Genomic DNA, 26019 nt, shown 5'->3' on the forward strand with positions numbered 1-26019 from the left:
TCGCCTGGGCAGGTAAACAACCCAGAATTTGCTGGCAGACGCTCACGTGCCCTTATAGACAGGGAGGGTTCGCTGCCCCAGATCTCTATTTGTGTGCTCAAGCTCAGTTTGCTCACTATTGGTACCACCTCCAAAGATACATAGCACACACTGCCATTGAGCATGATGAAGCACAACCCCTTCCCCTCAACGCGATATTGCCACATACGCACTCGACAATTACTCTTAAATCTGCCAGTCCATTAAATAGCACAAACGGGGCATGGCAACTACTCGCTACATGTGCACACAAGGACCCATTATATGCGGCATAGCTACCATTACTGTACCACCCTTCCTCATCAGTCACAAGAGAACCGGGAGCATTAAACACACTGCGGAAGGCAGCACTGAGAACAGTGGGAGACGCCTTCCCAAATGGGTTCCTTTCTCACACTCACTGATTTCCTGGGGAACCAGAATGGTACTCTAATGCAGAGATTTGTATATCGTAGATTAAGAGCGGCCTTTAAGGCGTTGTACCCATGTTTTTCCCTGGAACCGCCCGCACTTCAGTCTCTACAGACCCTAGTCACATGCACTGACAGGAATAAACTCATTAATAAACTTTACAATTCCTCTGAGGGAATGTAGGGACCAAATATAAGCAGCTAGAGAACAATGGAACACAATTCTGGATACACCTCGAACACCAGCAGACTGAGAGTTCTGTTGTGTGCTTCTAGATCGACTTGCATCTAAAGGAAATCTCAAAATAATCCATTTTAAATACCTACAGCAGGCATATTATTCCCCTGTCCTAACTTCACAAATTTGAGCGGAGGTTGGAACCGAAGTGTGCAATGTGGAGCAGCTGAAGCAGACTTTTAACATTTGGCGTGGGCATGTGGCCCAGTGGCCCATTACTGGACACAGGTAACAGACCATATCCAAAATAGTAGAGACACGAATAGAATGCTCCCCCACTGTATGCCTTCTGGGCCTTATTAAGGCCACCCCCCACACTACACGCAAAATATTGTTTATTTCCTTGTTGTTGGCCAAGCGTAGGGTATCTATATGCTGGGGAGGGAGGAAGGCGCCAAGATATGGGGATTGGCTACAAGACTTGGCGTATTGTAAAGCACAGCTGGAGACATGCAGAGGAACTGCCTCCGTCATCAAGACCGAGAGTCTTTTGGGCCCCATATGTAGCCTATCTGCTGTCCACTCATGGGGACTGTGCAGCTCAATAGAATACAATGGAGTTCGATATGTCGGGGGGGGCTGATAGGGGAGAGGGGAGACATGCTAATGTATGTATTATGTCTTATTGTATGTGTGGGGCTGCTACGTGGGAGTCTTCTATCTTGTTTTTGCCTGCTTTAAAAAAAATTGTTCTCTATTTCTGTGATTGTTTCTCGACACGGTGTAGAGGCTAACGCCTATGTACTGAATAAAACTTCAATTTAAAAAAAAAGTGTTAAAGTCACACGGTGGTTATTCAGGCTGATCCTAGAACAGGCTTCTCCGAGTAGCTCGTGAGCTACTCGTAGCTCTCCAACTACCTGTAAGTAGCTCTCCTGCGTGTGTCCCAGCTTACTAAATTGGAGCCCTTTGCTTTGAGTTAATATATGCATTATCTATTTAAGACAAAAATATGTGTGTTTTCAGAACTCATTAGCTGATGTTTGGAGAAAAACTGCTGAATTTCCAAAATATAGTTAAAACTGTTTCTTGAGTACTAAATCATGTGGAGAGCCCTATTACTAATGTTATTACTTTTGTGCCAGGGGCACTGAGCTATGGCTGGCATGTGTTCCTGCATAGAGGCATTCCAAACAGACAAAGCCTTTTTTTACATTTCTGCTGGCAACCCTCCCTGATCACTGCTGGTAATCGTGCCTATGGTGGCCACCCATGTAGTAATATCAGTAGCTCGCAATGATTTTAATTGCAAATAAGCAGCTCTTCTTATACTAAAAGTTGGAGAGCCCCTGTCCTAGTACAAAGTCTGGTGTGGTGGATTAGTGCCCCTAGAATGCACTGCAGTGTTTTAGTGTCACTGATGAGGTGCCGTGAGGTAGGTTAGTTTGCATAGTCTGCACCTCATTTTAACTGGTTAGAATGCTGAATGTAGTGCAGTGTGTTGGAAAAGAATCCCAAAGATGCAGTGCTGTGTGGGTGGCAAGTGTTTTTTGAATACAGTGCTGTGGTGGCTTAGAGTTTTTTGTTTTACTGCAGTTCAGTGTTTTATGTTACCATCCCTGGAAGGCAGTGTTGTAAGATACTAAGAAGCTGTGCTGTATCTGTAGGAAAAGTAGATTGTGGTAAATTAGTATCCCTTTGATGCACTGTAGTAGGTTAGTATCGATAGGGTGTAGTTAAGTGCTGTGGGTTTGCGTCCATAGAAGGCAGTGGGGTGGGTTTGTGCCCTCTGAGTTCGATGTAGTGCAGTGCGGTGGGTTAGTGTCCCTATGATGCAGTGGAAGACTGTTACTAGGCTGAAGTGCATTACCCCGGGTTAGGGTTCATAGGATGCAGTTCAGCGAGGTTCCTTAGTACCTCTAAGATGATGGATTGTGCAGTCAGTTACTGCTCCCAGGATTCAGTGTAATGTGGCAAGGGAATGACGCTAGGTTTAGAGATGTTCAAATAAAAAAAAAATCCTTCTGTTTGCAAAAATAGATCATTGGGTAGACCCATCTTATGCAGAGCCTGCTTCCGCATCAGACAGAACTGCGTTCAATAGTGAGTGGTCTTTGGTAGTGGGACACACACCACTACAAGTTAACCGCTTGTCCACCCCACGTTTGTCAGCCCATACAACCGATTAGCCATTCTGATGGACTGCTGGGCCACCAATCAGAATTGTCTTATTTCTGAGTCTCTGAGTCCAGATCTGATTGGCAGAAAGCTACACGATCAACTGAACTGAATTGGTCCCTGTACTTGAAGCATTATGATTAGCAACTTAGTAGCCACAAAGAACACCCAGGAACAGCCTGCACCTCTGGCCCTTTTGTGGCTCATAGACTCCGCCTCCCGCGTGCAGCCTGTACACATGTAGTTTTCTGTATAGAGTTTCTTGCAGTGATGTTTAAGAAAATATTTAGTATAAGTGGGTTAAAAAAAGAGTAACGGCACCTCTGCTACTTTTCATCTGCCGTTTTGTACACCTTTGTGTATTAAAATGTGGTTCCATGTGGTGTATAGGTGTACTATAGGTACAATGTAGTGTTGGTTGGTAAGGGTGCAGTGGATCCCGGGAGGCGTGGTGGGTCAGTGTAGCGTCTGAATTTGCTCCTTTGTCTAACGGTGTCTTCTTTTCTGGCAGGCTTGCAACCGGTGTACTGGAGCAGAGATGACGTAGCGCAGTTTCTCAAGTGGGCAGAGAAGGAGTTCTCTCTGAGGGCCATTGACAGTGACACCTTCGAGATGAACGGCAAAGCTTTGTTGCTGCTGACTAAGGAGGATTTCCGGTACCGCTCTCCCCATGCCGGTAAGTAATGAACAGTGGTTTCTGTCCTAAACAGTAGAAAATCTCTACAGTTCGCTCCTGATCCCCAAATTTAAAAGTAGAAACGTGCATACAGTGTTGGCACAAAGATTTAATATAACACATGGACAGGTTGTTTTTCTTCTCCAATATAATTATAAATATATGGACTGTGTTGGAGTGATTATATACCTCGTTAATCCAATCATAATTGCCCCATGCAGATAAATGTCAATTTCCCAGTTTGGGTGCATTGAAAATCAGATAGATTTGATCTTACTTTATCGAATCACACCTGTAAAATATTTATTAAAATACAGTACTAATTGTCATTAGAGGACTCCGCTCACTATCGTATCGACTTATTGCTTTGTAACCTGTTCTCATAAACGAGGAGCTACCGAAATCAAATCACAAAGGCGGAACGATGCTGAAAATATTTAGGGAATGGTTCTAATTCGAAACAGTTATTTATGGATCATTTGGACACTCAGAGATTTGTTGTTGTCATTACATTGCAGGAGTCATTACAGCACAGTTATGTTTTAGTAGTATTTTTATATGTATATTAATATTCTTACACTATCACTTTAAGTTTGTGGGTAACACCAATAAACCCACAATATCTTAATGACTCCCAATATTGTGGATCCCTAGTGATGTGGTACATCCATTATCTTGAATATGAATGTTGACTCCTTGATAAGTGATGCAGTACTGAGCTAATCTACTTTTCACTGCTGTGAAGTCACCAATCTCACAACAGTGAGATTGGTGACTTCAATCGGAGGTCACATTAAAATGTCCTTTAACCTGCCTAGAAGCATTACTTGTAATGGATTGTCCAGTTTGTGAAAATGCGCTAGCACTTTGTATTATTGTTTCTTCAACCACTGACATATTTATGGTTTTAATAAAATAAACACCTGTAAGTGACTGGTTAGAATTGCATTGAATGAAGCATAACTTTGCAAAGTCAACATTGTTTGACTTTAGTTTAATTGATGACATGACAGCAAATGACATAAGACCGTGCGTTTTATTGGGGCGTGTTACTGTGCCCTTAAGATTAACCCATCGTGGAGGGCCATCAGTCAGAATAAGGGGACGGCAAAAATGTCCCATTAGAATAATATGAATCCAAAATCCCCATCGCTGTACCATATCAGAAGATAATTTTAATCTGAATAATTGTCACTCAGAGAAAATCCACCAGAATTACATTCTTTGAAAAATACCCACCAGCCTAACCTGTCATAAGGAAAAGACCATCGGAGTGTTGTCTCATTAGAATATTGTGCCAGTGATGACCTTTCTTACTATTAGTATTGGAAACAGTAAAATGTGCCCCCTTGTTTGCTGTTTCCACAGGGCACACAATGGCTCCAGTTTTGTTGCATGTCACTTTCTGACCCTATTAGATGATTGATCTTCTAATGGAGCGGCAGTGTGGGAGTTGTTGTGATGTAGAGGTGCGGCAAGCTACATTCTACTACTGCCTGGTTATCCAGTGGCCCTGCGAAGGTCCCTTCAAGAAGCCTTCTAGTGCAAAATATAACGCGTCCTCTTACTGACTGGTGCATCATAAACAGTAAAGGTTCCAACAGGTCCCTTTGTCTGATGACGTCAATTGTATTATAAATCCTATTATGACATAATTTACCAGATCTCCCAACCATTTAGCATGGGCTGGGGCATGTAGTGCAACAGTGCAAAGGGGGAAACCCAAGAACTGATGCATGGATGCAGATGTTTCGAGACGGAACTGCTCGCAGAACGACTCGTTATGGGAAATTGTAAAGTTTTGTAATTTTGACATTTTTTTTTAAACACACAAAATGTAAATCAGGTGCAACTAAAGTGCATTAAAAGACACAAATAAAAACAAATGTGCATGCATCTATATGTAATACACAAGGCTCAAACAATAAGCAATTGATGGATGGCCCTGACTGCCACTATACAGCACAGCTCTCTTTGATCGATTAAAATCCACCATCTCATTGATTTATGGAGTTTGTGTCTCCTTGCAGCCACTATGTATTCGTCGGGGCCTGTTATTCACTTCTAGCTAGGTTGACGTGGAGACCTTTCATTCATTTCACAAGAAGCCAGTCATTTGTGAATAGCATCCATTTGTTTTAGGTTTGGTTATCCCAAAACTAGGCATGATCCCTTTGCAGAATGGTACAAATACCCTGTCCGTGGCGCTGAATCACACATCGATCTATGAGACTTGCGTTGATGGACTCCATCTCGTTGTGAAAATGGTGGAGAAGTGGCCATCCCAGGCCAGTCACGGTCCTGCTGCATGCTTTGAATGTCTGCCATTGTCATTTCTCTCACCAGGGGATGTTCTATATGAACTGCTGCAGTACATCCTGAAGCAGAGGAAGTCGCGCATGCTGTTCACCCCGTACTTGAACCCTGGGAACTCACTCCATGCTACACAGTCGGATGTCATGGTACACCAGAACCATGAAGAAGGTAAAGCTTCTCCTTGTTGTCTTAGGCCATCTTAACACTGGACTGCGTTTATGCGCATGAGCGCAAACAGGATTGCGGCAATGGAAATACCATCTCACTTGCCATAAATTGCATTTGTCTTAGAAAGGATATATAGTCTTTTCAAAGTCACTGAGCAATTCCTTCCTCTTGGGAGACTGGAGGCATCCTAGGTCAGTAGTAAAAATGTACCCAATACCCATCTGTGTATTTTGTGTGACCCCTTTAAAGATTTTTATTAACTCTTTTGTGGCCACTGGATGGCCCTTGTCCGGCTTTTGTCCTAATCCTTGCAGGGGCAAACCAGCTCTATCAAAGGTGGATGCTGTTGTTCCACACTACCCAGGACATTGAGAACTCTTTCTGCGACAAAAAGCTGGCATCTCAGGTGTTTTGTGTTTTTTTGTGTTTCACCGGAAAGTCTTACTGGCTATTTTTTTTGTTTTGTTTTTTTACATTTATTTTTAATATTTTTTATTTGCATTTGTAAAATTACACACATCCATACAACAAAACAGTACTTTGCTTTTGGACCACATAGTCATCGATGTACAGGATGGCGTCATCCTGTGTACAGTATCACTACATCGCGCACATCATACATTGCATAGTTTTATACTCCCGGTTTCCACTAATCTTTACACAGGAACTTTCGTCCTATCAGGTAAGGCAGCATCCCGGTACTGCGGTACATCTCTGCTAGTACCCCTTCTCGGCATCCCCATTAAGGATCGTCTGTGACTATAGTGCTTAACCAAGTAACAAATGGTTCCCAGATGTCACGGGGGCAAGCTCTAGTTGGCATTTGCTCCTAGTATCCCTCCAGCTGAGTCTTGCAGTGAGTCACGCTCGCCGTTGGCGTGGAAGTCGCCCCCACTGCAGAGCCACCTAGCGCTTGGCCATAAGCAGGAGAATGGCCGCTCAGTGACCGTACCCAGCAGCGCCACCAGCGGCGTGCAGGGCCGGTCATGTCCAATTATGTTACTAATGTGTTTTAGGGTTTGCATCCAGACGTTAGCTATAGGACGGCACAGCCATGCTATGTGCAAGAATGCCGCCCGAGCGGCCTCACATCCCCAACACCGATCGTCCGGCTGCAGCCCCATGCGGTGTAGTTGCACCGGAGTCCAGCATAATCTATGCATATACTTAAAGTGGATCAGTCTAAGGCGGAATTGGGAGACACCATTTCAAACTGTCCACAGACCAGCCTCCACTGATCTCTGTAATCTCCATTGCTATGTCCGCGTCCCGTGCCGCGCAGGCTCCCGGAATAATAATCGGGGATTCGCGCAGTGTGATGGTATAGATTCGAGAGATTAATCTGCGACCAGACTCCACCGCGATAACATTCTCAAGTTCCGGCAATGCAGGGGGAGGGCTCGGGAATGTGCCAGATCTGCTTCTGCAGCGATCGCGCAGGTCGTGGTACAGCGACATGCCCGACGCCGATGGCTCCGCGGAGTCGCACATCTATTGCTTTGTTAGAAAATTGTCCCCCGGAAAGAGGTCTTTGCCCACCCGCAGCCTATGCGCCGGCGCTCACTTCTGTGCTCTGTTTTCCATAAGTAGGGGTATTGTGGGGTTATTGGCCAGTGACCTAGAGGGCGCATAGAGCACCTCCAGTTTCGCCCGTTTGCATATACCGGCCCATGCCCATCGCAATATTTCTACAGTGTCAACTTCATTTTGTGGCCTCTTATACGGCTGGTATACAGCGGTATCTAGAGGAAGCGGTGCTGCCCTATCTAAATCAATGGCCACATGAGGTTGAAAGGGCGTGGGGTGCGTCCAGTGATGTAAGAACTGTGCCTGCGCGCTGTATGCGTAGAGGGCAAAGTCAGGAGCCGCCAGTCCACCCTGTGTCTCTGGTAAGGTAAGTGTCTCCCAGGATACCCTGGTTTGTCGCCCTGCCCACACCAGCTCAACCATGAGACCTCCGTGTTTTGAAGAAGTGCGCAGGGAGAGGGATGGGGACGTTTACAAATGGGTACAACAGCTTGGGTAGGATTATCATTTTAGCTACCACTATCCTTCCTATCAATGAGAGAAGGAGCGCCGTCCAGCGGCGAACTCTTTGCCCAATCCAGTCCACCGCCCTCCCGTAATTTTCCGTCCAGAGCTCTTGCATGTCATTGCTTAGTCCCCAAGTAGCGCGTTGGTCCCGTCGCCCCCTCAATGGGGTATTCAGATTCACAGGGCCGAGTCCCGGGTGTGAGGGGGACAATGACTGATTTATTCCAATGTATCCGTACTCCGGACAGTTCTCCGTATCGTACCAGTTCTCTCATCATAGGAGCAAGGTTGTCTTTGGGGTGTACCATGTAGAGTGTTATGTCGTCTGGCATCTAAGGTTTACTGGAGTCCCTGGGTACACGTGCACAAATAGTCCAGGCCTAGCTCAAGAGAAGTGGTTTAGGGTGAGACTAGTTTTAATATAAATACGAATGGCACAATTGCAATAAACATCTGCCCCGTGCTGTGAGATTTTTAAAAATAAGGTGGTATTTTACTAATATATCAAATGTGTATATATATATATATTTACAGTAGAACTGGAAGTTACGTTATAAAAGCAAACAAAACATAATAAAATGGTAATGCAACTTATGAGCGATAAAATTGGAGCACCTGGTGGCTAACACAATACACCATTTGCGATTAGTGCCAGGACGCTCATGAAAAGGAGAATGCAGAACAATATCAGTACAGTTTCAGTAAGCGCAGTATGCTCCAAGTGTGCTAAAAATGTAGTGTTTGCGATTGTTTCCTAGTTGCAAAAATTGTAATGAATAAAGGAGGATTGCAGTCTTCATGCCAAGCCTGCTAGCTTTGTGTCTGGTTCACAAATCTTTGCAGTTCATAAACCTTTTGGTTGCACACACTAAAAATATCCTTAAGGTAATCACACTTTGATTTCAAGTACAGCACATAAATAACCTGCACGTCCTGGAAATGGGAAGTGGCTTGGAAAGTGGAATAAGGGTACGCAAAACAACCCTATTTCTTGGATTAGCATTGGGGTATTTGTCCCTTAAAATGGGGATATTTATTCTTTGGGTTTTTGGTGGCTCTGGATCAGCAGCTCCTGACTTGAGTGGCCAACTTTAAAGATAAAAAGCTGCAGACCATTGTGTGATCTGCAGACAACAATGAGCAATTTTAAGGTTTTCTCTGGGGCGTGAAAGGTCCGTCTCAATTTGGGTAGCATTGAGGTAAACGTGGTTCTGGACTGCTGCACAAATAATAGGGTCAAACTAAGTACATAGCAAAAAAAAACTATGAAAGGAGGGAATGTGTTCACCGGGCAGTCACTTCTCAGTTTGCTTGCACTTGTAGTTCCTAGAGGTTTCTTCCATTTAATTACTGCTGAGAGTAGAGCGCTTCTAGGCAATGTGTTGGTGGCTCGGCACTACTTGGGTTGGCTCTAGTCTTCCTCATGTGCAGGTTCAGCCACTGGGCAGGTCAGCTGAGCTTCAGCAGGCCCTTGAGGCTTATTACAACCAAGGGAAGATGGTCAGCACTCTGCTCTATTTTCTAGAAGTACCACCGCGCCAGGGCCACTGTATGTCTGTGTTAGAAGAGGTAATCAGAAACTGGAGACAAGCTGGGCAGCATCCCATGTCCAAGTAGAATCTTTGGATCTCTAAAGTACAAAAATCCATCCAGTCTGGTTTCAGCAGAGTTTTCCTCTTCATAGTAATTTCTGGAAAGGGCAACACTTGCCCATGTACAAGAACACATTGTGGTTGCCACTGTCAAGATGCAGCTGGCTGTGTATAACCTCCAGAGGCCTGGTCTGATATGAAACCTTGTTCCCTCTAGACTGAGTACTGAAGACCAAGAATTTGAGTTAACTTGGTAATCGTGATGGGGCTGCCTTGGTTGTTCTGTATTGTATTTGAACGTGTATATAGCACTTGCATCCCCTATGTGTGGCACTCCTCGGGCCTACATGGGCAGCATGATGAACCATGTTAGGTGTGTGGTTGGGATGTTTTTGATCCTATGTGGGAAGTGTTTAAATGTTGTACATGATGGCCACCAAAGTATGTGTATCGTGTTATGGGCCATGTGGTGGATGAAGAGGTGTGAGAGTGAAGTGGTTTTCAGTATGCTGGCAGCTTTGAGCAGCTCTGCTAGCCACTTTATGGTATATTCTATGTTCATAGCCTACTTAACTCTTTACTGCTATGGGTTGTATCTGAGATTTTGTTTAAAGGTTTATAGTCCAGAGCAGGCATGGTGGGGAGATGCACTGGGATGGATTTGGTTACTGTCATCCCATACCTTATTGTGACAGTGAGATGTACAGAAGTGGTCCTTGTATGTAGATAGTTGGGACCTGCAATGGTGGACTAGATTAGATTCCCCCCGATTGGCCAGCAGTATGTAGCAGATCCCTCGAGTTTTTCCATGCGTGTTTAGTTGGTGATGGATGGTTTATGAGAGAGTAATGTACTGGATGACGGACAAGACCCATAGCAGATATGTCTTATGTGAGTTTAAGTGGATGAAACAGTAGAAGTGTTATTATGGAGCCTGCATGTATACAGTCGGCTTCCTACTACTGAGTGTTAACATATCAGCATAAGTGTGGACCTGAAGGGGTATCTATGAATTAACGTTACTGTGTAATAAACCTGCTAGCCATAGCTTCAGCCATTCATAACATAGCTGTAAATGGAAAGGTTAGTATCTGTGGACTACTGGGCTTTTAACTGTTTATTGTACATGATGGTGCAATTTTCAGTCCAGGTTCTATCCCAGGGTTGTGGGGTGACCACTGTTGATTATAAACGACCTCTCGTACATACACACATTCCGATGTTACAACATTATTCCAAAGCCTACACACAATATGTCTGCAAACATTTCCATTTATACCAAAGAAAATAAACATAATGGGCCCGTCTGCCTTTGGCTAGTGGGACAACTGTAGGGGGCATCACCCCTGAATAAAGCTTTAAAACTACTGTCCCCCAAAAACCTATAATGTTGCCAGCAGCCAGTGCCTGTAGAGATAAGATCGTGGGGATCCATGCATAAAGAGACAATGGGCGGCCACCCCTGCTACAGGAAACCTAAGGATGTTCACAAGGAGCACCAGTTTTAAGGGGTCCTGAAATGAGAATACTTCCTCCCCTTACATTCTGCCATCCAAGATCCCCTCTACTCCCACCCCCACCCCCAAATCTGTTGACAAAATAAAAATATATTGGGGAACTTGCAGGGACAAGGTAAATAATGTCAGGGACACTTGTCCTTCTAATCTTCTTTTTTTTTTGTAATCTTATCTTAATGAAAAGTACCAAGATATTGACTATGCAGTGGAAAGTGTGGTAGACCTACCCTCTCTCATGAGGCTTATGATCAATTTTGTAAGTAAATGAGAATGGAGACTAGCCAGCCCTCTTCTCCAAAGAGGTTGACCTCTCCATAGACTCAATGCAGTGCTGTGTTACTGGCTTCGACTCCTCCTAGGAAGACATGGGGCATGCGTAGTGGGCGTTGCAGACAGCAAGTAAAGTGCTGTGCCAGGAGAACCAGCGCCCATGCACCAACTGTTCTGCAGCCAGACAGGGAAACCTGGATTTGCCGCTCCCTCTTGGCATCAACTTCCACCTGTGTCTAAGCTCCACACTAGTTTGTCCCAGAGTGCAGTTTCCCAAGGTTGTCCAGATCAGGTCCCGGCCAGTCCTCTCCGTGTGGACATTTTACCTTCCAAAGCTGCTTAAAGACTCTGCAGCTGCCAAACTCTTTGCTCTGTAAGGAAACGTGTTTCAGCTGAAAATAACCTTTGCTATCTTTCAAGTTCTGCTCCAGAGCATTTCAGACTTCTTTCTCCTCGGCAAGGCATAGAGGGAAGTAATCGCTTACGAAAGGGCGTGGACACTGTTTTTTCTGTTTCTTATATTGTATATCTCAGTAGTACGTAACACCACTGCAGGTGCCGCAAGTAACTTGGAGGTTAAGTCAGAAGGAGTTCACCGGGATCGTGTGCCAGACTGCCTGCCCAGTATGCAGTCGCGGGCAAGTTTCAGCAAGATCAGGGCTTCTCAACCTTAACTTGAGTTTGTTGGCATCGAAGCAAGAGACAAGCCTACAGCACCTGTTCTTGCAAAGACCCAAAAAGGTCATGCCTGTTGGAGTTTTGTTATCGTTAAATCAAACAAATATGTGTGGAGAATGAAACCGCTCTGACTCTCGCCAGTCAACATTGCGTTGTCACCTGCCAAGCTTGAAGGCACTTTAAGAATACGGAAAAGACCATGAACCGATCCCACTTCCTGACTGGATGACTGGTCCAGAGAGCTTCTATTTTTGCCTTCCTAACCTATGCATTTAAACATGTGGCTGAAGAACAAGAAACTCTTTAAAATGTATGGATCAGGACAGACCCTCAATTTCCGCCAGACTAATTTGAATTTGCGGTGTCATTTTAAGCAGATACCCACAAATGTGTACTGTTTTCAGACTTCATGTTTTAGCCGTAAGTGCTTACGAATGTGTCCAGAAGGGACAAAGTAAGATCTGCAGACTAATAGATTGCATACACTTTTACTTTGGTTTAACGACATTTTCCAGCACAATAAAAATAAGTATAGGATAGTGGCAGGTTAAGTTTTGTCAGTGACCAACGCCGTGCAACATTCCTCCTCCATGCACCATTTTTCAAACAATTGACGGACAATTTTGGATTTTTTTTATTGAAGTAGCAACATAATAGTTTTGTATGTTTGTAGGAAATAGTCATCTATTTTTGAGTTATGCATGCAAACTTTACATCCTCCAACCTCTTGCGGCAGAGCCACTCTAAAAACGTTGTAAGAGATGTTCATAAGCAGGTTAAGCACCTTCCAGATGTGAACCAGTGTGGTGAGCCTGATGGAGAGTTTGTGTTGTAGAAACATGTTTGGAGGCAAGTGAGCTGGGGGGCCGTGCTCTTCGGTACATCATCAGTTACATACAGGTCGACTTGGCTTGCAGAGGAGCAAAGATCCACAACTCACTTTAAATACCAAGAGGTCGGAAAAAAATAAAATGTTCAAAAGGAGCTTGAACAGTGACTTTGGGTTTGCATCTAGGATCCTATATAGCCAAGTGCCCAGTCCTTGATTGTGCTTGTTCTACAGGAGAGAGGATATTTTCAATATCACTGCACAGAAAAGGGACCCGAGATCAACCCGAATCCGACTTTGGCTTAATTAACAATGTGGGAACACCATGGAAAGAGAAAGACGGACAATGGGGCATAATTACCTTTTATGCATATTTTTGCAGATAAGGTGTATATGAAGGACAAGTAAGTGTCACAATGAATCAGGGTTGAAAGTTAGTACTCTGGAAGGAGACAGACATATGTAATCGAACACTGAGTGGTGTTTGCAAAGGGTTCCATAAAGCAGTAGCCGTGGAAAGAATATTCTGGCCTATCTGTCTTTTGGTAACTTTACTACCTGAGGTGGTGCAATGCATGACCTGCAGCATTATGCTGTTTGAAGAACACATGCCCCGATACAGCTATCTACTAGAGTTAAATCATTCTCTGGAGAGGCAAAAAACTCCCTGTAATCTATAGAACGGTGGAATGACTCGATCTGACTGCGGTTTCGCTCCAGGAGTGGACAAAGGAAAGTCTGTACTTCACAGCACGGGTTTGGGCGTGGAAAGCAGCTTTTCAAGTGTTGACTCACAAGGTGATTTAGCAAGCTGCCACAAGGGTGAACGCCATACATCAGCAAACCGGAGAAGCCGAGAGCAGGACATAAAATAACAGCCGATGAACAACTGGTGGAAGACTCAAACGCTCAACAAGACAACCAGCAATGTTGTCCTTATTAGGGAGATTGGCATAGATTATACAGAGCACCCAAGCAGTTCTATGTTCCATTGGCAATATTAATTACCATATTATAACTATTGTATTTTTATGAAGAGATGTGGTATCTGTTGCAGTGGCCACAACTCATTAGATTCCTGGCAAACTGAAGTGATGAAACTGACACTCCTTGGAGTAAAGGTGATTTATTTATGGCCACAACTCATAGAAGTGTGGCTCACTGGTTAGAGTAGGCAGACCTGGAAGCAGAGGTCAGCCCGGGACCAGGGTTCAATTCCCGGCTTGGCTGGGTCTTGAGTCCATAAATGTCCATGGTCTTGATAATTCTCGCTCCAGTGCATACTCAACTCATGGGTTCACACTCTGCGACTCTGGGCAATAGCTTGCTTAATCTCCACATGGGCCCCTCGCGGCGGGATGCCTGGCTTTCACCTTGTGGATGCCCTGCTGGGTTATCTCACAGGGGAATACCAGGACGGGTTCCCTAAGCAAGCGCTTAGAGACCGCTTGGTGATTTGCGCTATATAAATTCCTGCACATTTACATTATGGTGTCCCCGCACCAGCCAGAATTCAAGTGACTGAATTACTCCATAACATTCTCAGTAACGCTATGACGAGATGAAGTGTGTTATATATTCCATCACTAAGTCTTCAACACAGATTCATTTAAAAAAAAAGTAGGAAAAGATATGTGCTGAGGTCTTCGCCTCCACCTGAACATATTTTTCCTACTTTTTTTTTTCTCCTATTCACAGCTTTTTTCAAGAGTACGCCTTGAGAGCTGAGCCAGGCACAGGTTTCCAGGTGTACTGTTGAAAAGGTCATGTGACTTTCCTGGCCAGATCCTATTCCCACTGTTGTGATCTCTCCATAGCAATGAACTCCACACAGAAGGAATAGGATTCCTCGGTTCAGATGGATATGTTTTGGGGGGAGTGAAGGAGAGCAGTATTTCCTCACCTTGGAGAAAGCCCTTTAAACCTAGGGGTGATCCATTTCCTTTTACACCTTGGAAAGGTATTTATGCCACCCTTGTGCTGGAATAAATTTCTGACCCTTTCCAGGGTGGAAAGGGAATGGTTTGAGTTTAGAAATATCTACATATGTAAGAGTGTGGACGTTCCCAATTTTCCAAGGAAAACGTTTCCCACTTTCCCACTCTCCACAACAGTAAATGGGCTTACGCTTTGCCAGGAATCCCTTTTTGAATTATTGGTAGATGTAAGAAGTGTTTTGATATTATCATAAATTAGTATTAACCTTTGTGAATAAAGCATCTTATGTTTATTGCAGTGTTGCGATTCGCACCTTAGCACTTTTTTCATAAAAAGCTTTCTGATGTCTCAAAGGCCTTTGTCTGCCCTGTTTAGAAAACATAATATGTGGAGAAATGTGTTCCCTCATCTATGTTAGAAGATATTGCTAATCACTATAAAAGTCTGTGATTGTCAATACCTTGGAATTTATTAACTGGCCCATTATTTGGTGCAGTAATACCACATCTGTTAAATATCACCATTCTGAGTTCTGCACCTCTGCACCTCAGAATGGGGGATAATGTGGTAATATCACACATTTATAAGCTGCTGAACTTAAAATGTGTGGAATTTTCCCCACACAAACTTCATTAAGTTTTACTTGCTGTGCAGTGAAAAAGGTAGAGTATTTTCCCACACAACTGATAATCCTATAAGATGCAGACTCCTGTGTGCGCTCGACTCAGGATTCTCATGATGAGACCCCATGTCTGGTTTTCCCTCCAAGAGAACGTCTAGTTAATAAGAGGAAGACTTAACGTGAAGCACATACTGCAAGTCAAACATGTTGTACACAAATATAACAGTTTAATGTAAATTGAAACCCAGTTTTGGTGTTTAAAATGTTGAGCACCACACTCATGAAGCCTTGCTCTTGTGCGGTGAACCCAGACAGGCAGTAAACCATATAGCCGTATATATCAACTTGTGAATGAACTTGTAGGAAAAGGAAGATCGAAGTAAGATCAGAAAAGTTTGTGGCATTGGAATTTTTACCTGTCCGGATGAGCGGGCTCAGGCAATGGCAATGGAATGGGAAATGTTAGTGCAGGCCCTGCGAGACAGTCTAACCAGGGGGGAGGAAGACGAGGACTTTGATGATGCAGCCGATGTAGTCGTGATACCAGCTCCCCTGCCAGTCACACACGCTTAGTGCTTAATGGATCTTTCCTGCTAACCACCACATATTCTAACTCTTCCTGGCTAGGTGCTATAGGGGGGGGGCACTGGTGGGGGGGAGGCAGAGGGAGGGATTACAGGATCAAACTTAATGGAAGTAGTATGTGAGTTTCATGGGACTTTGGGGGAGAGGGGGGCTAACCTTAAAAGCGGGCAGCGGATCTCCCCACTAGACGACCGTACTTGCACATACTGTAACGATGTACCATATGGTTAAGTGGTGCCGCCCGGCCTCCGGGGTGTGGGCAGAACGGCTGTTTATACTGCATGGATAAATAGTTGCGGGGGAGGGAAACCTGCATTAATGACAATTGTCCTGAGTGTAATACGGTATATATTTGGTCCTGCTATAAAAATGGTTTGACAAAAAAAAATTGGAATTTTTACCTGTGGGCCTATGTGTTACACTATTGCTTGCTTCTGATAGTAGGCACTATCACATCATGACTCAACTAACACATTAATATGGGAGGTGTGATGTCAAAACTAAAGACCTAGAAGGAAACATACAGGTTCGTATAAAGGTAATGTACTAAGTAACTGGCACTGCCTCAGTGGATCTAAAGGGAAAGAGATACTTCATAGGCACTTACAATGCATCTCTCTGCCACTTGCTCCTAAACCCCTCATCTACCCTTTGTGAAAGAGCATTGTGGCAACCTCATCTCCATGAGCTCTTCACACAGTTCCACCTGAAGACCCAGCCCTCTTCACTCCTGAGCATCCCAGAGACATTTCCTCCGCTTCTATCCACCAGTAAATGAATTGTAATCACATAAACAAAGCACGCTGCCAGCTTGTTTTATTAGTGTGCCCTTTGTACTAAGGAGTGACTTTGTGTGGGCTCTTTTAGAGATTCATGTTTTGAAGCTTAATTGGGCGTATAAAATAGCTCAGTGAGATAAGTGATTACAACTGTACTACACAGTCTGTACTTCTAAGATTCATAAATGGATTCCGTTCAGATTGGTCCTTATCATTGTTGAAACTGGATAAACTTAGTGTTCTCTGCTCTATCACAGACCACTGTCGCTGAAATTTACCGCTTGACTTATGTCATCAAGACTGGACATATCAATCCTCCCTTAATTGCTTAGAGGGTCTAAACAAGCAGTTTTTAACCTGTGCTCCTGAGGCCTACTCATGGGGTCCACGACTATTTCGAAAATTATATAATATTAGCAGATTAGCAAAGTATATATATAAAGAAGTAAAATCGAAAATCTTAAAATGTTCTGTAAGTGTGAAGGAATTTGAAATTGGAGGATTATTATTAATTTTGTATTTGTAGCTTGATTGATTGAGCAGAACAAGTACAGCAGCCAGGATATAGAATAGACCATGGGTTCTCTCAAGCGCTGATAAAAAGAGTAGGCACTGGGAGCAAGAATGACAAAGTGATATGCTAGAGTTTAGCAACAACAGCAACTCATGGAATGACTCATGATGGCCATCAGACCTATGACCCTTACCCTCTGACCACAGCAGAAACCTTGGAATCCTCATTGACAACAAGTTCAGAATGAAATCACAGATAAATGCTGTTGCCTCCACCTGCTTACTCACTCAGCGCATACTACATAAGATCTTCAAGTGGCTACCCCTACACACGGGGACGCACCATGACCCAAGTCTTCATCACCAGTCGACTAGACTACGGCAACTCTCTCTACATAGGAGTCATCGCACACCTCCTACAGAGACTTCAAACAATTCAGAATGTCACACCCAGACCTATCCTTGACCTCCCCTGAAGAACCCCCATCACACACCACCTCAGACAACTCCACTGGCTCCCCTTAAAGAGATGACTGTTCAAGCTGCTGACCCACGCACACAAGGCCCTACACCACCAAAGATCGGCCAACATCAACGACCGCTTGACCTTCCACCAGCGTTTGCTCTGCCTCTTTTGCCCACACTCCCTTCATCTACCGAAGCAGAAGTGGAGGACGTTCCTTCTACATCGCAAAAAGACCTTGGAACAGCCTCCCCACGTAGCTCCAGAGCATCTCCTCGCTTCCGGAATTCCGAAGGGCCCTCAAGACCTGGCAGTTCGAATGAGCACTTGGGACCTGCAAGCTCCCCTTCCGGGTGAATAGCTGCGATTTATATATACTGATTGAGTGATTGACTTCGTTTTTTAGAACTAACAAGCAAATTTAGAAAAGCTTCAACCGTCCTATTAAAATTTGAATTTTCTAATTTTGTGAATTTAATAAAATCAGCATTTGTTTGAAACATACTTGTTTCTGGACTTTTTCTATTGTTTTGAGGTTTAAATCTTAGAATTTGCATGCCTCAGATGTCCAGTTTGTGGTAATACCTTTGTAGGGGGTCCTCAATTCCAGTAATGAGTCAGTAGGGGTCCAGAGAAGTCAAAAGGTTAAGAACTGCTGGTCTAAAGGATTCAAGGGCTCCGTCCACCAGATCAAGTAACTAAATCAGAGAGAAAACGTGTTTGACAAATTTCCAATGATATTCTTTGTTTGCACCATTTCGATGCAGTTGTATTGTTGTTTGTACATGGTTACATTGTGTCTGCACTACTCCTCAGTTTAGTTAATTTGCCAGCTATCATGACCCACTGCAAAGAGTTTCAGTCTTTTCAAAATTCTAATCAGACATACATTGTTGTTGGATATTGAGAGGAAATTCCCCTTGGTCAGATTTCCAGACCCTATTGGAATATCATTGCAATTCCCGTTGAGATCTTGAAAGCTGCTTCCTTATCCAGGCATACATGTGAATCAACTTCCTGTTTCCTGGAAAGTAGTTTACATGTGCAACAGGGATCCTATGGAGGTTATAATGAATATGATTTTTATGCTTGGCCTATAACAATTTTGCGGTTTCTAATCCTGATACGTTCCCTGGTGCTCTGTGTTGTTATCGTGCACTGCACCAGCCAGTCACCTGTAAGTCATGATGAGAACTTCATTTCCCAGAGATTGAACCATTCTAGGTGAAGATACAGAAATGTGGCAGTGGAGAGGATTCTGGTGCATTGATGATGGGATTGGTAGTGAGCTGACCAGACGATGAAGGAAATAGTGAGAGGTGGTGGGATAAGTTTGGTGTGAAAGGACCAAAAGCTTTATCATTGCATTGTTTGCGAGATCTAATGGTGAGGATAAAGAATGGTGTTCAGTTCTTGTGGCAGCATTAAATACGGCGATAAATGGTTGATGCAGTGAGAGAGAATCTTTTGCCTACTGAGTAAGAGGTGTACAAGGACTTAGCAAAGGATATGCAGGCAGAGGCTTTGAAGGGCGTTGTAGAAGACTGCGGGATGAAAAAAGGGCAAACGTTTGTGCCCTTCTTAAGTAATAAATGAAAGTTGAAGGAATGGACCTCAAGGTATTGGGAAATGGGAAGGAATTGGAGCTTTAAAAATCGGAAAAAGCAGTGTTTAAGTGTGTTTTGAGCAGGATTGGTTAAGGGAAGAGGGGTGAGAAAGCCAGGAAAGGATTGAATGAAAAATAGCACATTGTTTGCCATTTTATTCCCTGGGACAGGAATTGGCCACTATGTTAAAACATTTTCTGTGAGCGGTTACCAGCTTCATGGGTCTTGAAAGAGGGGTCTTTGCATGTTGAACTAGTTTACTTTCTTGTTGACTCAGGGCAATGTTTCCAACTCCTATAATTAGGAGGGCATCACTCTGCAGGTCTCACAGTAGACGCTCCAAACCATAAACCTTTACACAGACATACAGGTGACGATCTACCTGAGTAAAATAGTCTATATTTACCAGATTTTGAATCAAAATGTCTCAATATTGCTAAAGCTCAAAAAATTATGCAATGTTTGAAACGTTCAAATGCTGTTCTTATACCTTGTGATAAAGTAAGGTAATTTGATAATTTCTTTTTCCATACTTGAAAGTGGGGTGTACAGTTGTAGTCAGTTAAACAAGGGCTCAGACTATTGACCTGATCGAAAAGTTATGTCATTTACGGGGTTTAATTTTAAACCCGAACAAAGTAGTATACCACTGCATTTCTTTGGATGTGGGTGTGATATGATTGCAAATATTGGTGTAATTTTTTTTCTCCATTTATTTACAGATCATTTTTCTCCAAGGCTTTTAAGGCCGTCAGCTGATAAAATCCCCAGCAATCCTCCGACTATCGAGCTGCTGCACCGCTCTCGGTCCCCCATAACAAACAATCACCGGCCTTCACCAGATCCCGAGTTACAGCCCCAGAGGTCTCCCATGGACAATACTATCCGGCGCCTATCGCCAGCAGAGAGACTGTCCGGCGCCCGGTTACACCTGGAAAACAACCACCATTCACAGGAGTCTTACCCGCTTGCTGTCTCCCCCATGGAGAACAACCATGGCCCACCACCTTCATCGGACCATGGGAAAGTGCCCAGCCCCCGGCAGGAAAACCCTCGAGTGATCCAGCTCATGCCAAGCCCCATCATGCACCCCCTCATAATGAACACGCGGCACCCAGTGGATTTCAAGCACTCTAGGATCTCTGAGGAAGGAATGCTCAGGGAAGGGAAACCCATGAATCTCTCCCATCGGGAAGAGTTGGCGTACATGAACCATATCATGGTGTCCGTCTCCCCTCCGGAAGACCACTCCCTGCCTATAGGCAGGATAGCAGGTAATGGGGCTTTTTGCAGAACACAAGCCAACATATTTGCATGTTCTTCCTTGAGTAATGTGAATGAAAGAGCCAACCTGCTGTTCAATGCATTTCCTTTCCTTGTATCTTCATTTCCATCAGCAGTACTTGCTTTCTTACAGTTCTGGCTTTCTTGTAGGACAGATTTAATTATCAAAACATTTTTATATAGTTCTGCCGCACCAAACGGTAATGGAGTCCTTTACATGAAACTGCAGACACACAGGTAGGTCAACCAACAAGAGAACATTACTTCCGTAGAGACAAAACACAACTGGACCACAACAAGAGGGGTAACTTTAACAAGCAAGTTATGGAGGTGAGATCGGGGTGTTGTGTAGATGGAAGAATGAACAGGAACTCTGAAACTAATGACAAGAAGGTGTATAAGGCCTGGTTTGCCAAGGAAAGTTTTGAAAAGGCAAGTCATTTGACCTTTTGGGAAAAATTGAATGGCCGGTACTGATCTCTAATGTGGAGGGAGAGAGAACCAGGTGGAAGTGCTCAATCCGCAAAAGGATTATTTCAGAGGTCCCCAATTAAGAATTTTCTAAAAGAATCACGTTCTTGCTCCTGGAAAGCCTTGATCACCTGAAATGTTGAGGAGATTGTCAAGATAGCTTGGTCTGCCATTATGGAGGCCTTTGTGCGCAAGACAGCAGATCTTAAACCTTGTCTGAGCCCGTCAGGGTAATCCTGGAAAAATGGGGTGATGTGATCATGTCTGTGTCTCAGCAATTAAACATGGGGTGGAACAGCCTTTAGGGGTAAGAGGGTATTTACTGGGAAGCCAGATAGGGTGGCATTTCCTGAATAAAATCTGGAAATATTTAGTGCATGGGCTGTTGACTTTAGCTTTTTCGTTGGATTGTTTGAACTTAATTATTTTGAATTGGCTTAGACGAAAATTTGCAGTCTGCACCAGTTTGTTCACTTGTTATTGCATAGATAGGGAGGTGTTGATCCAAGCCCTAGAGATTTGACAGAAGCTGGAGATGGTACATCTCCAATATTCAATAGTTCTGCAGAAAGACCATGGTCTATCATCTTAGATTTGGGGGACATAAGTAAAAGCTCTGTCTTCTGTGGAATAAATTGTAAGCAATTGTCTGATTTCCATTGGTGTAATTTCCTCCTACCTCTCTGAAGTGGGAGTAGATCGTAGATGGAGGACTTCTTTTTATATAATATAGTTCGGTGTCGTCCACATATTGAAGGAAATTAATTCCCGTGCTTTTCGACAAGCTGACTCAGAAGTTTATTGAATATGACTGGGGAAAGGGTCGTGCCTTAGTCGGGCCGGCCTTAGCACTGCTGTAGCCCGGTGCGACAGTCCTTTTTTTTTTTTTTTTAATATTATTGTTGGAATGTTATATAGGACAATGAGGATTACAAGGTGTAGGAATCACGTCATTCATACTAGTAGGCAGTATATTTTAAGAGTGTCAAGTCTATAGAAGCACAAGCTCAGGATTTAAAATGTACCACAGAAGTTTGGGTTGGCTTTCCTAATAAAAATGTATTTCTACCCAAACTAACCCTTTTTTGCAAAATTAGGAAAATGAAATACTGGGGGTAAACATCATGGTCTAACCTATAGCATGCAGTTCACATGCAGCTCTTTGACAGTTCATAGGTCACTGTGTTATATTAGGGTCTCTAGCTATCACTCCTGAAGCACAGCCGGGAGCAGGGACTTTGTGTGTGTGAATTGACGATTTTAACGTTGTTATTGTCAGCGCTTGCTGTATTTTAAAAAAGGAGATAGACACCATCCCCGCCCAGCGCATAGAACGCTGACGCGGGCCGGTGTTTCCCTAGGACCGCACGTTATTGGCCGGACTGATAGGCACGCCTACTGCGCGCTTGGAACAGAGCGCAGCGTCTCTAGCTATCACTCCTGAGGCACAGCCGGGAGCAGGGACTTTGTGTGTGTGATTTGACGATTTTAACGTTGTTATTGTCAGCGCTTGCTGTATTTTAAAAAAGGAGATAGACACCATCCCCGCCCAGCGCATAGAACGCTGACGCGGGCCGGTGTTTCCCTAGGACCGCACGTCATTGGCCGGACTGATAGGCACGCCTACTGCCAGCAGCCGCGCCCCCTATCCTGCTTAAATGCGCGCTTGGAACAGAGCGCAGCGTCTCTAGCTATCACTCCTGAGGCACAGCCGGGAGCAGGGACTTTGTGTGTGTGAATTGACGATTTTAACGTTGTTATTGTCAGCGCTTGCTGTATTTTAAAAAAGGAGATAGACACCATCCCCGCCCAGCGCATAGAACGCTGACGCGGGCCGGTGTTTCCCTAGGACCGCACATCATTGGCCGGACTGATAGGCACGCCTACTGCCAGCTGCCGCGCCCCCTATCCTGCTTAAATGCGCGCTTGGAACAGAGCGCAGCGTCTCTAGCTATCACTCCTGAGGCACAGCCGGGAGCAGGGACTTTGTGTGTGTGAATTGACGATTTTAACGTTGTTATTGTCAGCGCTTGCTGTATTTTAAAAAAGGAGATAGACACCATCCCCGCCCAGCGCATAGAACGCTGACGCGGGCCGGTGTTTCCCTAGGACCGCACGTCATTGGCCGGACTGTTAGGCACGCCTACTGCCAGCAGCCGCGCCCCCTATCCTGCTTAAATGCGCGCTTGGAACAGAGCGCAGCGTCTCTAGCTATCACTCCTGAGGCACAGCCAGGAGCAGGGACTTTGTGTGTGTGAATTGACGATTTTAACGTTGTTATTGTCAGCGCTTGCTGTATTTTAAAAAAGGAGATAGACACCATCCCCGCCCAGCGCATAGAACGCTGACGCGGGCCGGTGTTTCCCTAGGACCGCACGTTATTGGCCGGACTGATAGGCACGCCTACTGCCAGCAGCCGCGCCCCCTACCCTTCCTCCACTTCCTTTAAGGATGTGTTTTTGCCGGAAGCGCAGCGGACGAGCGCAGCGGGCGCGCCGCCTGCGCGCCAAAGGCGCGCTTAAGGCAAGCTCGTCTGCGCTCGTCCACGCCGAGACCGGGCTCAGGGCTACCCCCCCCTGCCCGAACGACTCTGAACCCCGGAGCTTATAGATATAGCGGGGAAGCACTGATGTTGCTGAACCCACTGTCTGGCAGAGCCCACTGCCCACGCCTAGTCCCTAACCTGGAGTCCGAAGATAAGAAACCCTGTCCCAATTGCTCTGGCCATCTGCCACAGATTAAACCCCTTCCATTGAAATCATTATCTAAGATAGATCAGACCCCAAGTGTTAGACCTTCCTCCTTGAAGCATATGGAAAACAAGCACTCCACCAAGGGAAAACTAAACAGTGGACTATTAAATGTTAGATCCCGTCCGAAACATGCAACGGAAATACAACTGCTAATTGAGTCCAACAACTTAGACATCCTATTTGTAACCGAAACATGGACTACGATGGAAGCTGACTCAGAATTAGGGCCGGCATGTCCGGTAGGATACAAGATCGCTCATAAACCCAGGCCCTCGGGACGAGGGGGAGGAATAGGAATCATCTTCAGGGAAGATTTAAATATTGTAACTTTGTGTATTGACGCTATTTCATGCGTTGAAATCCTCGGGATATCGATCAGATATGACTCAGGCTACTGTATTACTGGCCTAATCTGTTATAGGGCGCCGGGCCACTTTAACGCTATGCAACAACAGGAACTGATCACTATTATCAATAACATGGCAATATTGGGAGATTTTAATTTAGGGGATAACGACCTATCACACACGGCCTTACACAGTATTACACAATCTTGCAATAATTTGGGCCTGAAACAATGGATAACCACCCCCACACATAGGCAAGGGAACATACTGGACCTAATATTCGCTGATGAGGATCTCGTCACTGTGGGATCAACTCTACCAGTAGACTGGTCCGACCACCATCTTATAATTTTTAACATCTACATTCTGATTAACACAGAATCAACAAACACACAGACTAGGACCTTCATTAGCCGCGACTGGAAGGGTCTGCTAAAAAGGAAAGAGGAAGGGAAGTCCGATTTTAGTCTAGTTGGGAATTCGATCGATCTTGAGAATGATATCTCTACCAACTACCATTCATTATGTCAAGAGGTAACCAGGCAACTTAACGATATTGCACCATTGAAAGTTATTAGAAAAAGAGGGAAACCCTCTGCGCCCTGGTACACGGATAAACTGAAAGAACTGAAAATCATCTGCAAAAAGGCGGAGAGGCGCTGGAGAATAAACTATCTAGAACAGGAGAAGCTGGCCTGGAGGCAGACAATTGGGCATTATAAGAAGGAAATTAATATCGCCAAAGCTCACTATTTTGCAGATTTAATACTTAACAGCTCCAATAAATCCTGTGACACTTTCAGACTAGTTAAAGAGCTGTCTCATCCTGAATGTGCCAACAGCCAAATTAGACCATCACAAGAGCTATGCGATGGTTTAGCTTCCTTCTTTCAGGAAAAAGTCGCTAAAATAATCGAGAATATGAAGGATGCCTCCTTCCCTCGAGTGCAGGGTAGCAGAGAGAAAAACGAAGGAAATATAAGATCCTTCACTCCTAGGGCCACCCTGGAGAATCTCGAAACCCCGACAGAATCCGAATTTGCGAAGACAGCCCTTAGTACAACTTCAGGATCCCCGCTGGACCCCCTCCCGCACAAAATAGTAAAGGAATTTGGGAATGAGTTTTTCCCAGTACTTCGACAGCTGTGTATACAGTCCTTCAATACAGGCACTGTACCAAAGGACTGGAAATTAGCAGTCGTTACTCCTCTGCTGAAAAAATCTAACCTTGACCCAAGCTGCCATAAAAACTACCGACCCATATCACTCCTGCCTTATCCAATCAAGATCATGGAACGGCTGGTCAGCAAAGGCCTGGCCCTCTTCCTGGAAACTAATAACATCTTGGAGGAAGAGCAATTCGGCTTCAGACCAGCACATCTACGAATGAGGGCGGACAGGGGAGAATCAGCAACTCTTATCCTGCTCGACCTGTCCGCCGCTTTCGATACTGTGAACCATGACATCCTACTGACTAGACTGCAGAACATCGGAGTCGGGGGAGCTGCGCTTGGCTGGTTTCACTCCTATCTGTCAGACAGACAGCAGGCAGTAGCAATTCCTCCGTACCAGTCAGTTTGCTCCTGTTCCGTTCGGAGTCCCACAGGGGTCCGCAATCAGTCCAATACTTTTTAATATTTACATGCAACCCCTGATGGGCATCATCAAGACTCACGGCATCAGCGTGATCAACTATGCGGATGACACGCAGCTGATGATCTCCCTCGATGGCACTCAGGCAGACTCAATCGAAACTTTCACACCTGTATGCG

The 26019-nt window shown here is 44.6% G+C and overlaps 1 protein-coding gene across 7 annotated transcripts in view; it reads left to right on the forward strand.

Moving 5' to 3' along the window:
* ETV6 (ETS variant transcription factor 6) overlaps positions 1-26019 on the forward strand; it is a 241319-nt gene that overhangs the window by 152581 nt on the left and 62719 nt on the right. For all 7 annotated transcript variants that reach the window (XR_014981200.1, XR_014981201.1, XR_014981199.1 and 4 more), the window contains exons 3-5: positions 3317-3481; positions 5828-5965; positions 20115-20666. Coding sequence is in view for 2 of the 7 variants with exons in the window: in XM_085652071.1 (XP_085508197.1) it covers positions 3317-3481; positions 5828-5965; positions 20115-20666 (855 nt within the window). In the remaining 5 variants the exon portion in view is untranslated. The remainder of the gene's footprint in view (positions 1-3316; positions 3482-5827; positions 5966-20114; positions 20667-26019) is intronic.

This window comes from Triturus cristatus, chromosome 4_1, assembly GCF_964204655.1.
Source record: "Triturus cristatus chromosome 4_1, aTriCri1.1, whole genome shotgun sequence".
NCBI lineage: Eukaryota > Metazoa > Chordata > Amphibia > Caudata > Salamandridae > Triturus > Triturus cristatus.